Genomic DNA, 14,918 nt, shown 5'->3' with positions numbered 1-14,918 from the left:
AGAGAAAGACAAATACCACATGATTTCACTCATATGTAGAATTTAAGAAACAAAATAAATGGACAAAGGAAAAAAGGAGAAAACCAAGAAACAGATTCTTTTTTTTTTTTTTTAAGATTTTATTTATTTATTTAACAGAGATAGAGACAGCCAGAGAGAGAGGGAACACAAGCAGGGGGAGTGGGAGAGGAAGAAGCAGGCTCCCAGCGGAGGAGCCTGACGTGGGACTCGATCCCAGAACGCCGGGATCACGCCCTGAGCCGAAGGCAGACGCTTAACGACTGAGCCACCCAGGCGCCCCAAGAAACAGATTCTTAACTATAGAGAACTGATGGTCACCAGAGGGGAGGTGGGTGGGGGGACGGGGGAAAGAGGTGAAGGGGATTAAGAGGACACTTATCATGGTGAGCACTGAGTAATGTACAGAATTGTGGAATCACTATATTGTACATCTGAAACTAATGCAATACTGTGTGTTAACTGTACTGGAATTAAAATTTTAAAAATATTCCCAAGTGTCCAAGCAGAATGAAAACAGTTTCACCCTATAAAGTCCAATTCCTTTTTTAGATCTTAAATGTCACTATTTCAGAGAAATCTTCTGTGAACCCCAATGCTAGAATAGTTCCTTTCATATTTCTCAAAACATGGTATATTTTTCACAGCATATCTCACAAGCTATATTTTTTTAAAGTAAATAATTCTTTTCTTTGTTCTACCAGGGTACTCAGTACGAACATCTAACATAATTCCTATCCCACTAGTTCAAGCTTAGATTGCCTCCAGAAGGTACGTGTTACAAGGCAGACACTCTTTATGGTATAATATCTTGTACAATGCAGTACTTAAAAGAAAATTCAGATTATGAGGATGATTTTTACTTCCTTCATTATACTTTTATCTATCTTCCAAATTTTCTAACAATTAACTTCTATGAGGTGGAATCCTGATTTCCTAAATTTATGGCCAGTAATACCACAAGAACAAACTTCCTTATACTGAATCAGAAATTAAGGTCAAAGCAGAAAGTTATCTTCAAGATCATTTAACACAATAAGCAATTTTTATTTATTAGTGCTTGGAATAAAGTAGGTCTCAATTACTTCTTGAATGAAATAATGTGGCCCATCAGAAAGCAGCATAGCTAGGTTAAGAATAATTGCTCACCTGGTCCAGTTTTCTTTCTACTGTAATTCCATTTATACAAACTAGAATTCAACTACATGGAATTGAAAACAACGTAGGGGGAATGGAAATGGTATTGAACTAAGACTAAGAAGACCTGGTTCTAGAAATTACATTCTATATGGACTAGTTGGTCACCACTCCTGGAACTCAATTACAGGATAATTTCTAAAGGAAGAGAGTGGATGTCATAAACCCAACAGCCCCTGCCGAACTCAGGGACTCTTTAATCTGTAAAGTAAGACATGAATATACCCTTCTGCATGAGACTGTGAACTTCCGACTGGGCATTTCCATACACTCCTCTCACTGAGGCACCGAAATTAACATGGCCCTGATTCTGACCTTGGCCAGAGAGCCAGTTTGGTTGACTCTTTTTGAATAATCATCAACAACTGTCCCCTGGGGCATAAACCCCCATCACACTTCAAACCCTCAGGCTCCTCCCAACTCTGAAAACAAAACAAAACACATCTACTCTCCCTGCATTGCCTCCTGATTATCTCGTTTGTCTTGTGTCCTGGCGTCCTCTGGTCCTACCATCTGGGCTGTCCCTGCACAAGTTCCAGCAGGATCGTGAGATTACCAAAGACAAGGGGAACTCTAGTGATAGCTAGAACAGGGGCTAGAATTGTCCCCAGCGGCCCAATTCTAGGACATCTGGCTTAACAAAACTGGAGCCAACAGAGCCTCAGACTCCACCAGCTTAGCTAAGGGAGAAGTGACATGTTGTCCAACAGCACTGAAGCAGGGACTCTTGCCAGGCCCTCCGTTCTGTAATCCTAAGGCAGGTGCCGTAGTCTAAGTCTGCTTCCTGTCTACACTGACCTCCCAGGAATATGGTGAGGCTCCTAGGAAATAATGGATACTACTTGTAGCTGTAAAGCCTTGTCAAGTACACAAGAAGTTTTTGATGTCTATAGTATTTCATACTGAGGAATGACGAGAAATATCAGCTTGGCTTACGCCCCTTAATATTTTTCTCATTCCTCATATGTTAGCAAAGATTTTAAATCCGATTTTAAGGTATTTAAAATTTAATGTAACCTCTGGCCATTTGCAGTTCAGGCAAAGGAACACTAGATGGGACAATTCTTACCACTCAATTCCTTTAATCACCCGAATTGGTACAAGATGGTTGAATCACCCCCAAATAAGGAGCCAGGCTGAGTAATAGTACTCAAAACCCTCCTGCCTCTTCAGGGTTTCTCAAATGATCCAACGGTTTAACCCCCAAGTCCCTCTCATGGAACCATAGCGATGGGCCTCGGAAGCACATCCTTCCCCCAGCCCCAGACCCGTCCAAGCATCACTCACAGTTGATCTCTGCTGTTGCTCTCTCACACTGATCCTTCAGGTTCATCTTACCACAGACTTTGAGAGCCACATCCCAGGCTTGGTCCCCTGGAAAATATTTTTTCATCAAATAAGCCAGGTCCTCTCGACTGGCCTTCTTCACCTCAGCCCAGGGTATCTGGCAGTCCCTGGGCTCCACGGTCTCATTCTTTAAAAGTAATTTGAACTTATTCAATTCCTCTTTGTTTAGCTCTTCCAGATACAACAGCAGCCCAAAATCAGGAAAGAGGGAAGATGACGACCCATCTGTCAGTTTGCTCACGGATCAAAATTCGGGCTTCAGTGGGAAACATCAGAGTAATATGAATAGGGGCGCCTGGGTGGTGCAGTTGGCTGAGCATCAGACTCTTGGTTTCTGCTCAGGTGGGGATCTCAGGGTCGTGAAATCGAGCCCCGTGCACAGCCCCGTGCAAAGCCCCGTGCACGGCTCCGTGCTCAGCGCGCAGAGTCGGCTTAAGACTCTTTACTCCTTTCCCTCTGCCCCTCCCCCTGCACACACTCTCTCTAAAATAAAAATAAATCCTTAAAGAAAAACCGTAAGAGACTCATAATCTCAGGAAACAAACTGAGGGTTGCTGGAGGGGGATGGGGTGGGGAGTGGGGTGGCTGGGTGATGGACACTGGAGGGTATGTGTTGTGGTGAGCGCTGGGTGTTGTGTAAGACTGATGAAACACAGACCTGTACCCCCGAATCAAATAATACATATATGTTAAGAAAGGAAAGGGGGAGGGAAGGGCCGGACAGGGAAGGGTCGGATGGGGAAGGTCGAGGCAAGGAAATAAAAGTAAAGAAAACAAAAGAAAGGAAAAAAAGAAAAGAAGGAAAAGAGCTAAAGTTAAACTAAGAAAAAAAAATAAAGAACAGGTTCATTAAAAAAATAATGAAATGCTTATAAAAATATAAATTCCACAAACACGTACTGAAGCCCCAGTGTTAGGCTCAGGACTCAGTGCCCCCTTACTACATTTGCTATCATAAAAACATTCCTCTAATACAGACCACTCTAGGTTTCTTTCACCTTCCCAAAGTCACTCCCAGTCCCACCACTTATGAGCTGTAAGACATAAACGCAATTCTACCCTCTGAGCCTCAGTTTACTCTCCTGAAGCGAGCAGATCAGAATCACCCTTCGAGAACCGCAGTTTGGATTAAAGGAGGTCGAGTTCACCGATCACCTGGCACAAACCAGGCTCCTAAGTACTGGCCACTCTCCTCACGCCTTCTCTCCCCGACCAACACCCAACATAAACCTCCCCCCATAAAGCATCGTTATTGCAGCCCCACCAACACAGCATTACTCTTGAAGCACAAACAACTGGAATATGCCACCACCTACCGCTTTTTGTCCTGTCCTCTCTGGTCACAAATCCATACACAGCCAGTGAGGGTTTGCGTTCCCAGCTCCCGAGCTCCTTTCACGCCCGCTCCCCAACACCGCACATATTCTGGGTGTGTTCCAAGCTAAAGCTCCCAAAACAGCTTTCTCTCACAGCACTGACCTTGGTCCCCTGACCATGTTCCACTCCAACACTGCATTCGGACGCTCTCACCCCAGACTATCAGCAAGCACTACTCACACTTCACCGCAGGCTCCTATAACCCATTCTCTCCTAACACCCTCCAGGCAACGGAGCGCTTCCGTGCCCTCCCTCCCACTGCGACAGTTCTTCAAATACAATCAAATCCTCTTCTTCTGAGGCCTGTTTTTCTCTTATTTATCAGCCACTTAAGTGCCGTATTCAGTTTCTTATTCAGCACAGGCTCCTCCAGTTCATCCCTTAAACTGTGTCCTCAATGCCTCAACTCCTCTTGAGCAACTAGAGAGACAGAGCTAGCAAGTGGCACAGACAGAACTCTGAGATCCTTCCGTCCTCCAAAACACTTACCCCTATCTTGCTAATGGGCCTGGAAAAGGACGAGGGAAACAAAAATGTACAGAAGGGGGATTTTACTTCTTAAGCAGAAACTGAATTATCCAAAATTACAGAGTAAATCGGGACTTCATCCCACAGTAATTAGGGAGCTATCCGCTATTTTAGGACCTTGTCTTTTTTTTTTTAACTGCACTGCGGAAATATTCTAGATTCCAGATTAGGATGTGACCAAACAGGTTCCATAGTAATTTTTTTAAAAGAAGCAAAAAGGAATAAATTTGAGGAAACTTCAAAGGAACACCGAAATTTCTCAGGACCGAAAGGCTTCTCCCTGACCTCTCAGTCTTTTTCATTGATCTATAAACATGCCCCAATCTAGTCTTACATAAGTGTTCCCTTTACTCCACGTCCACTTCATCTTCATGCTCAAACTTCTTCAGAGTCTTCTATACGTAACCTGTTATTCTTCCACAATCCACTGCAATCTCACTTTTGCAACCAGAATTCCACTGATGTAACTTACACCAATTACCACCCTGTTGTAAACCCAATAGGTATTTATTTTTGGATTCAACTTTCGTATCTATAACCAGGAAAAGAACAGTCCCTACCTCTGCAAAGATTGAAGTTACTGCACACAGCTAACTTATAGTGATGAGGGAACAGAAGGCAAGCTGGGGACAAAGCAGAAACTGACACCCTGCAACCCCCCTCCCCCATGGGATGTATGTGACATTCCTCAGGCACTCCTGGCTGCCCTAAAGGACAAAGAAATAGTTAACCTAGGGATACCACAATCCTGCAAGACTTAAGTCTCCCTCAGTTTACAAATGTCTTTAGCAGTTTACAAGATCGAAGCATTTCTATCAATAACCTAGCTTCCAGAAGGGAATGTAGATACAATTAAATGTCCTTATAATCTGCAGGCTCTAGAAGTTCCCAACCATCTTAATGTTAATACCTTGCTGGAGGGCAAAACCACCTTAACTTGACAATGGCAAGGCTTCCGGTATCCTGTGAATCTTCTTTAACATATGAAAGTATTTTCTCAGCCTCCCTTTTTCCTCACCTCCCCCAACCCCATGGTATATAATGAGCCACCCCTCACAACCCGGGGCTGCAGCTCTTTCTGCCCACGGGCCCTGTTCCCGCGCTTTAATAAACCACCAATTTTACACCAAAGACCCCTTAAGAATTCTTTCTTGGTCGTCGGCTCCGGACTCCACCCCACTGAACGTCACGTATATTCTACAACCTCATCAATAGGGTGCCATCCACGTTAATAATTGCTGTTTTAACAATGCCTTCTTGATGTTCTCTTTCCCCTTTGCTTTCATAATCCCACACTTTCTTCATTTTCCTCTTGCCATCCCGGGTGTCTCTGAGCCAAAATCTGTATGGTTCTGAATCCTACTGGGTTTCTACTGCTACATGACGTCTACAGTTCTGACAGAAAGTACCACGTACTCTGGCCTCCTTCCGGAAGGTTTCATGCTCTTCTTGAAGGAACTGTTTTTTGTTCTGTCTTCCTTTGTTTATATTTTTGGGAAGAGGAAAACAGATGCTGTCTGTCTGGTGTTGCTCTTATGTGAAGGCATTCCTAAGTTCCAACGTGTTCCGAACTAAAATGGGAATCCATGGTCCAAGGGGTTTTATTTCAATCTGCCAATCTATTGATGTAAATGTTTGCCCCTTATAATTAAAGCCCATTTGTTCAAAATATCCTTCAGCCCACGTTAATAATGACCACATTTGTTGAGGGTCTACAGTGTATAGATTCTTCGTGAAAATATTCTTTAGTCTTAAAAATAGTCCTGAACCTTGCCCAGGTCAGATTTGACAAGTAGCCGATCAAACTACAAAGCTTACTCTCTTTCTAGTAGGTACCACTGCTTCTTAATTTCACTTTGCTTTTCTAGGCACAGGGAACTCGGGGTTAAATGCAATCTGTGTGACCTGTTCTGTGATACTGGACCCTGAGCGGAACACTGGGCTTTGGGAAGATGAGGACCTCTAAATATGTAATGGCAATTTTCTGAGCTCTAGTAGGACTCTAGAGCACAAAGGAAGGAGGGATTCTTTTTCTAGAAAGCGCAGAGATGAGAAGGCCTGGGGGAAGTGACATTTTATCTAGAAAGCAGGATATTCCCACCCTTTTAATACACCCTGGCCTGATTTTCTTTCTTCGTTGCTTTAATGGAATCTCCTATAGCAGTTTTCAACCTCACGACTACTAACATTGTTAGCCACATAATTCTTTATTTGAGGGACACTTAGGTGCACTAAATGGTGTTTAGCAGTATTGCTGGCCTCTACCCACTAGATACTATGAGAACTTTCAGCCTCCCAAAGTTGTGACAAAGCGTCTTCAGACATTGCCAGATGTCCCCAGGGCAGCCAACTGCCCCAGGTCGAAACCACTTCCAAAGCCTTAAAACTCTATTGCTGAATATGTAACTCCATCGATCCTTCTCTATGATGCAACCATAACAAACAAAGCAACAGAGTAGGTAACTCAGGAAAAGACAATCTGATAAGATTTTAGGTGTAACAGAAATACTGTAACTGAAAAGGGAAGCATTTCAGTGCAAATTATTAGGACAACCGGTAAACCATTCAGAAAAAATTAATTAGGACCCTCACAGAACAAATATCAGAGTTAATCCACAAGGCATTAATACTTCAAACCAGAGGGGGGAAAACAGAGAATATTCATTACACCTTAGGAAAGGAGGGACTCACCAGCGTGGGCACCATAAGGGAAATGATCGAGAATCTGAATGGATATTAGGAGATATAGTTAACTATGTTGAAATTAAAACCTCTTGCTGTTTTCAAAGAATTCAAACACAAATGACAAATCAAAGAAAACAGCAAAAATTTTTATAGGATTGGGGCACCTGGGTGGCTCAGTCATTAAGTGTCTGCCTTCGGCTCAGGGCGTGATCCCAGGGTCCTGGGATCGAGCCCCGCATCGGGCTCCCTGCTCCACTGGGAGCCTGCTTCTCCCTCTTCCACTCCCCCTGCTTGTGTTCCCTCACTCGCTGGCTGTCTCTATCTCTGTCAAATAAATAAATAAAATCTTTTAAAAAAATTTATAGGAAATTTGGCAAAAATAGTTGGAGTATAAATCAGGAAAAACCACTTCAGCACTGTTGACATTAACTACTAAAATTGTAGATACGTACCCAGACTCAGATCTTGGTTCTAATACTGTTCTCCAGTAAGAGGAATCAGGGCTTCTTGGAGAAATTGCAGATTCTCGGGCTGGGGTTGGGAATATACAAGATGAGCCTAAAGCTCATAGTGCCAGAAAGGTACACATCCCCTACCGACTAATGATTACAGTCCTCAGAATGCACCCAACAGAAATGCGTGTGCACGAATACTAAGAGACATATAAGAACAGCCACGGCAGCATTGTTTGTAATTCGCAAGTCCTGGAAAAGACCCGAGCCCACCGCGAGTAGAACCAGTAAGTCCACTGTGGTACATTCACACAATGGAATCCTGCACAGCAATGAACATATAGGATATGCACCTACCCGCTACGACGAATCTCACAAGCATAATCAGTGAAAGAAGCCAAACCCAAAAAGATTATGTAGCCTAAATTCCATTTGTAAAAAGATCAGAATTAGGGGCACCTGGCTGGCTCAGCGGAAAGGGCATGCAGCTTGACCTCATGAGTTTGAGCCCCACGTTGGGTGTAGAGATTACTTAATAAACTTTATAAGGAGATCAAAACTGGAAAAAAGAAAGCTAAACTATACTGTTTATGGATGCATGTACAGATGATAACGCAATACTTTTTAAATGGGCCGGGGGTAAGGAGGTAACCACCTATAAAAGTTGATTAAACACCACCTCTGCAGGGAGGGAGGGGTTCACGATCAGGGAGATGCCCTGGGGTGCGTGGGCACTGGCACCGTTCTTTTCCTTGACTCTGTATTGGCTTATGTGGATGATCGGGTGGCAATCACTAAGCTGCACATTTAATGCTGTCTTCTATATGCATTATAGTTCACACTAAAATATGGCTTTAAAAACGTTCATATTACCAGAAAGACCTAATACAAATAGATTAGAAAAGCACTAATAGCAAATTATTGCTAATAGCCTATTCATAAAGGGGGGAAAGAGGTAAATGGCTAACAAGTATTTCAGAAAATGTTCGAACCAAAGGAGAGATCGAAACTAATACAAACCAGAGGATATCACTTCACAATTATCAAAATGGCAAAAATATTTAGCTGTAAAAAAAAACACAATACAATATGACGAGGAGAATGGAATGGAGCAGATGTTGTTAGCATAAATGTTAATAGCTACACTCTTGGAAAGCTGAGTGTCCACCTATGAAGAACTTTAAAAACATGCTGACTTTTCAATCAGTAACCCCCTCTGGGAAATTATCTAATGGCAAGAATCCCAAATATAGAAATAAAGTTTTCTGCATAAAGGTATTTTTTAAAATAGCAAATAATTGTCGTTAAAATTCAACGTTGATTAATGAAACAGATGCATTAAAAATATAGCACATATTTAGGGCATCTGGGTGGCTCAGGCAGTTAAGCGATCATCTCTAGATCTCAGCTCAGGTCTCAACCTCAGGGTCGAGAGTTCAAGCCTTGGGTTTGGCTCCAGACTGGGTGGCGAGCCTACATAAAAGAATTTTTTAAAAAATATGGCACGCGTTTTTTTTTTTTTTTTTTAGTCATTAAAATGACCTCTTCATGCAGCAACAAGCAACACATGGAGGATTAAAAGCGTATGGTAAGAATATGAGAATTAAAACTAAGTAATTAAAACAAAACCTCTATGTAAAAGCAGACAAAATATACCAAAATACTAACCTTGGTGGTGTTTTGGGTTTAATCAATTTGTGACAATCTTAATCAGAATACATTCCTTAAATAAGTGGACAATTAAGATAAAAAGGAAGGCAGTATCAATTTGTCAAATCCCAAAAAGGTGAAGAAATGAATGCCTGTTGATGGTACTTGAATCTGGCGGGTGGGAGCTCACGGGCAACCACTGTAAACGGGGCATTTTTAGGTCACTGCTGAGGGACACTGGGGGCAGTTATTTAAAGCCTCACTCCTGTGGGTAGAAGTGACCAGTCTAGGGAGCAAGCATGCGCAATTCTTTCTCGAACTTTGCTCATTAGGAGAGAGAAACTGGTAGCGTGGAACACAGGGTCTATAAAGTTTTTGGCTGTTTGTTTCGTCTGCAGTAGGAGGAGGGGCTGAGAGAGGGCTCAGCGTGGAGAAACCACTGAGCCCAGCTGGAGAGAGTATTCTCACATTGAAGGCTAAACGCCTGGTCCCGCGCAGGGAGGTGAGAGGCGTGCCTGAATTTACAAAGTTTGGCGAAAGTGAGGATAATCATCCCACCTGCCCTCAGGAGAGTTAAGAAGCAGGTACTGCACGCAATTTAAAGGCCACACTGGGTCCCCACCCGAAGTGGCCTCTTTACCCACGTGCGCACGTGGCCGCGGCCTCGCGCTGGGAAAGCTGCCTCTCCTGCAGGGTCAAGGCGGCCCCCGCACGTCCACCGCGTTCTCCACCCAGAGGCCTGACAGCTCCTCCTCCTGGATCTCCGGTCAGGGTCTCCATTCCCTTCCTTGCCTTCCATAAGAATGTGGGCGCTCGGAAGACCTTCACGAGACCTAAGCTCCTATTTTAGAGCAAGCAAAACACCCCCAGAGAAGAGGAGGGCCATCCCATACCGTGGGTCGCAGAGGGCGTCGGGGGCGAAAGTTAAATCCCAGCGCTGAAAGCCAAGAGCCAAAGAAGGAAAGGAAAAAGTGAAAGAAACGCCTCAACAAGTACCTGTTGCTTGAGGCGAAATGGGGGACTCACTCTCTGGCCTTTCATGCCCAAGCTCCCTCGTCGGCTGCGCGCCCAGCAAATGCGCAGAGACAAGCGCCAAGGGCGCGCGCCAAGAGACCCTCCCGGCCGGCGCGGCAGCCGCTCTTCCTATTGGTTGGGGGGGGGGGCGTCAGGTTCTCAGCTCGCCCTGCACTCAGCGCTCTGCGCTCAGCACACCTGTGGCCGCTCAGGACACCTGTGGGCGCACAGCCTTCTTGCTTTCCCCATAAACGAGAACACGTGTGAAAGTGAGGGTCTGGGAGCTGGACCCTGGCTGCGGATGGACCTTTCCCAGACAGGCTGACTCCCAATAAACTGCATCCTTTTACTAATCCATCCAGTAAACCATATAATTACTGAGCACCTGCTTCAGGCCTGGCAGGCTTCTAGGCCCTTTCTAGCGGGGAATAAAACATCCGAGGTTCACACGTACATACATCTTAAGAGAAACTATGAGTGTTAAAAGTTTGGGTTCCCAAACCATTTCTAACATGCTTATAAAATCATGAAATAGAACATATTTATTCCATGAAAAACAGAGGAGACTGTTAGAGTAACAGTTTTAGAAGCTGAGGGTCCCAAACTGTGCTTAATAAAGTGAATTAGACTTTTACCCCCTTTTCATTTAATTGATGTATACCTGGCATATTTAATTTTACATAAACACTTAATGATTATACATCTTAGTGCCATCTTTTTTGTTTCTTTTCCCCTTTGGTTTAGCCCTACCATACAAAGCAACTTCCGTAAGGAAGAGCATCGCTTGCCCTTTATTGCATTATCATTGAAGAAAATTCAGTTTTGTTGTTTCCCTATTTTGCTAAAATTTAATTTTTCAGGCCTTCTTTGTCTTAAAATCCTCCATAATATAGTGGAAAATGCAGGTCTACTTATTTAACAAGTACTAGCAAGAAGGCATCTTAGAAAAAAAATTTTAAGATGTCTCTTCATGCCCTTGCAGCTGGAAGAAGAGACACTATTCTTAATGAAACTAAACTAAGAGGGTGGGAAAATAATAAAGGCAATTAAGAGCACATTCGTCATATGTGGGTGAGGACGGCAAAACTCATAATTCATTTTTGTTCATTTCCTATGGACACAAAAATATGTTCTCTGTTCCAGGGATATAAGTTTCTATACAACTCTTAAACCAACAGTTTTATACTATGCAATTTCTGTAGGACCTCATCTTTTGTCTCCTAGATGTAACTCTGACACAAATGTACTGAATTTTCCCACAGAACTGTATTTAATAAGTTCTCAGATTGATAAATTTTTGCCCTATGTATTTAGCAGGTTTGATACTATTCTTCCTCATAAATTGTGCCTTTTTTCAGTGTATAAAATCCATCCCTGATTCTGAACTTTCAATTAGTTTTCTGCAATTTCTGCTTTTTGTTTGCTCGGCAGCTTATTGACCAACCTCACGGGTTTTTCTTGTAAACAGCATATGTCTGGATTTTGTTAGCTTGACCCAGTCTGTCTCTGCCTTTACATAAGAAAATTCAGTCCATTCACCTTCAGCACACGGACTGAAAATCTATTACATTCGTTATGTTACTTTGGGTTCACTATTTATTTTACATCATGGATTTCTCTGTTCCCTTTCCCATAATTGCTCTGATTTACCTTTGTCTTTAGTTTGTTATTTGTTTAGAGTCCTTTCTTGAACTCTTTCTTCAGATGGAAGAGGCCTGGATGATACAGACTCTGAATTCTTGCAAATCCTGAAATATTCATTTCATGAGGACAGATGAGTATATTTTGGCTGATGGGTTGCAGCCCCTTTATTTTAGCAGAGTCAATAGCTGCTGTTTTCTAGCTTCCAACGTTACAAATGAGAAGTCTAACGTTATTTTTCTTTTTAGATCACTTGCCCTTTCTGCCTGAAAGCTTATGAGTTTTCTTTTTTTTTCTTAGCATGTAGGAATGACGTCTGTATTTGCCTAGTGTGAGTCTTTACTCATTAATCCAGACTGAAACACAGTGAGTTCTTTAGATCTACAGACTCAAGCCTTTAAAATTTTTTTCAGCCCAGAAAATTTTTCTATTATTTTGTTATTCATTTATTTTTTTACTTCTATGCACTTTTTTTTCTCTCCTTCTGGAACTTCTGTGTCTGCATATTAGGTCTCATAGATCTACCCTTTAAGCCTATCAGCTTTTTTTCTTATGATTTCTATCTCTTTCTTTTCCTCTATGGTTTGGGGTATTTCTTTAAGTTATCTAGGCTACTTCTTGGGTCTCAAAAATGACCATTTCAATTCACTTGCTAAATTGATGAATTAGGAAGATATAGGTAGATAGATACAAATTCACACATTTTTAAATTTAAATTTCTACTTTTGAAAGTATACACACATATATGTATGTATGTATGTTTTGTTTTGTCATTTCACTGAGTCTCACGTCTAGTTAATGACTATTTTAAGTGGTAGCAGTCCCATAGATAGGAGAAGACAAAGAGGCAAGCTTCCTTGCCTTCTTCTTTACTGCAGTTGGCTGTTGAGTAAAAAGTATGACTCCTGCCATTTTCCTGCTNNNNCTGGATAAAACCCTCTTGCTTTCTAGTCTACTTATAATCTCTCAGACTCAGTACAGCAGTCAGCTTTAGCTTCTTCTTGGCCTCCTGGGAGTCAAAGAACTCCAGTAAATTTATACAGCTCTCCTAAGGGATCCACAGACCTAAGGTCTAAGTTCTCTAGTTTTGGAGAAGCAGACATCAGAATAGGGAATAGAAGAGCTCATTACAAATCTCCCCCATGACGCACATCTAACTTTAGTAGAGAGCTACTGCTCTTTCTGTGAATGACCTTATGAAACGGGAGACCCATTCACTTTCTTATATATGAAAAAGCCCTGAAACCGCCCCCCCCCCCCCCCCCAGTATTTGCCAACCTTAACATGGAGAAGACACGTGTCTGGGATGAAAGGTCTTAAGGATTCCAGTTGTTTGAAACAAAACTCTGGTTCCACTTCCCTCTCAAAATAAGTTCAAAAAAGCTCAAAATCCAGGAGACCCAGTCACACCTCTGAGACCCTTGGATACACAATAGTTTAGTCTCAAAACACATCTTAAAAATGAGACTATAGGGACATCTGGGTGGTACAGTGGGTTAAGCGTCTGACTCTTGGTTTGGCTCAGGTCATGATCTCAGGGTTGTGAGATCGAGCCTTACCGAGAGTCCCACCTCAAGCCCCACATCAGGCTCTGCGCTCAGGGCAGAGTCTGCTTGAGATTCTCCCTCCCTCTCCCTCTGCCCCTCCTGCTTGTGCTCTCTGTAACATGTGTGCATTCAGGATCTTAACTAGAACTGTTTAACCACATTAAAATCTTCATCTTACAGATGAGAAAACTGGGGGTGAAAGATTAAATAACTTGCCCAAAATCACCTGATGGGTAACACGACAGGTTTTAAAGTCAGTTCTGTTAGACAGCAAAACCCAAGCCTTTAAACACTGTGCCATATAGACTCTGAATATGTAAGCCAGGGAGGGGCCCACACAATGATTTTCAAAATGTGATCTTGGGAGTCATAGAAATTCAGGTGTTCATTTCCTGGTAGAGGCCAGAGGGGTAGGCCCTGGACCACCTACTTCTGCTAAATGTTGAACTGCAGACATGGTTAACATATATCACTTTCTATGTGCCAGGAACCAGTTTAAGCATTTTGAGGACATTGGGGCGCCTGGGTGGTGCAGTCGTTAAGCGTCTGCCTTCGGCTCAGGGCGTGATCCCGTTGTTCTGGGATCGAGCCCCACATCAGGCTTCATCGGTAGGAGTCTGCTTCTTCCTCTCCCACTCCCCCTGCTTGTGTTCCCTCTCTCACTGGTTGTCTCTGTCAAATAAATAAATAAAATCTTAAAAAAAAAAGTATTTTGAGGATATTAACTCAGTTAATTCTAACAACAAACCTGTAAAATAGTTACTATTATTGTGCCTATTTTAAAGGTGACACAAAAAGGTTGTTATTCAGCCAAGATCACATCATGATTGGGTAGTATTGTCAGAATAGAATCCAAGGAATCCCTTGCTTTTGAAGACTACTCTAAAAAGCGTTCCTTACCTAATAGTTGAATACTACTGATTCAGTCTAAGTTTGAGGGAAAGTGCTTTAAGGAAATGAAAACATTTCCTAACAGAACACTGACCAAGATAATAGAAGAGCAAGGGGCTGGATCTTTTTCTGGGGCTCTTTCCCAGAGCTCCGCCTCGGTCCCACCTTGCCTTTCTTCTCTCTGCGTGGAGTCTCCAGAGAAGTCCAGGACTTGGCAAGAAAAGAGGCAGGAGGAAAGCGCGACCCCACCAAGCACATCAGCAGGAGCCAAGCGGGTCCCGGGCAACGGCAACCTGGAATTTGAAAGGTCCTCTTCGCGGCTGCGCGACTCCAACCTCGAGTTTAGGGACAGTGCTAGGGCCAGAGCTAGTGGGGTGCCTATTCCGCCGAGGGCTCGGGATAGCGGGCGCAACCATCCCTCGCCCCCAAAGGCAAAGTGACAGCAAGGATTTCCCCAGATTCCTATTGGGGGGTTCCCTACTCGCGGGTTCTGAGGGTCCCAGAATTCTCCGAGGCCAGCCGCTCATTGCCCAGAATCCCCAGCCCCGCCCTTCCCAGGGGCCCTAAAAGC

The 14,918-nt window shown here is 43.2% G+C and overlaps 1 protein-coding gene across 1 annotated transcript in view; it reads right to left on the bottom strand.

Moving 5' to 3' along the window:
* The window catches only part of NLRP14 (NLR family pyrin domain containing 14), a 62,002-nt gene extending 51,968 nt beyond the window's left edge, over positions 1–10,034 (bottom strand). The window contains 3 exon segments of the mRNA XM_040631313.1: positions 1,673–1,739; positions 2,503–2,798; positions 9,895–10,034. Of these exon segments, the coding sequence (XP_040487247.1) occupies positions 1,673–1,739; positions 2,503–2,798; positions 9,895–10,034 (503 nt within the window).
* Between the last annotated feature and the right edge of the window lie 4,884 nt (positions 10,035–14,918).

Source organism: Ursus maritimus, unplaced genomic scaffold (assembly GCF_017311325.1).
Source record: "Ursus maritimus isolate PB19 unplaced genomic scaffold, ASM1731132v1 scaffold_16, whole genome shotgun sequence".
NCBI classification, from domain to species: domain Eukaryota; kingdom Metazoa; phylum Chordata; class Mammalia; order Carnivora; family Ursidae; genus Ursus; species Ursus maritimus.
The sequence above is the reverse complement of the archived record's forward strand: the minus strand, read 5'-3'. Positions and strand labels throughout refer to the sequence as shown.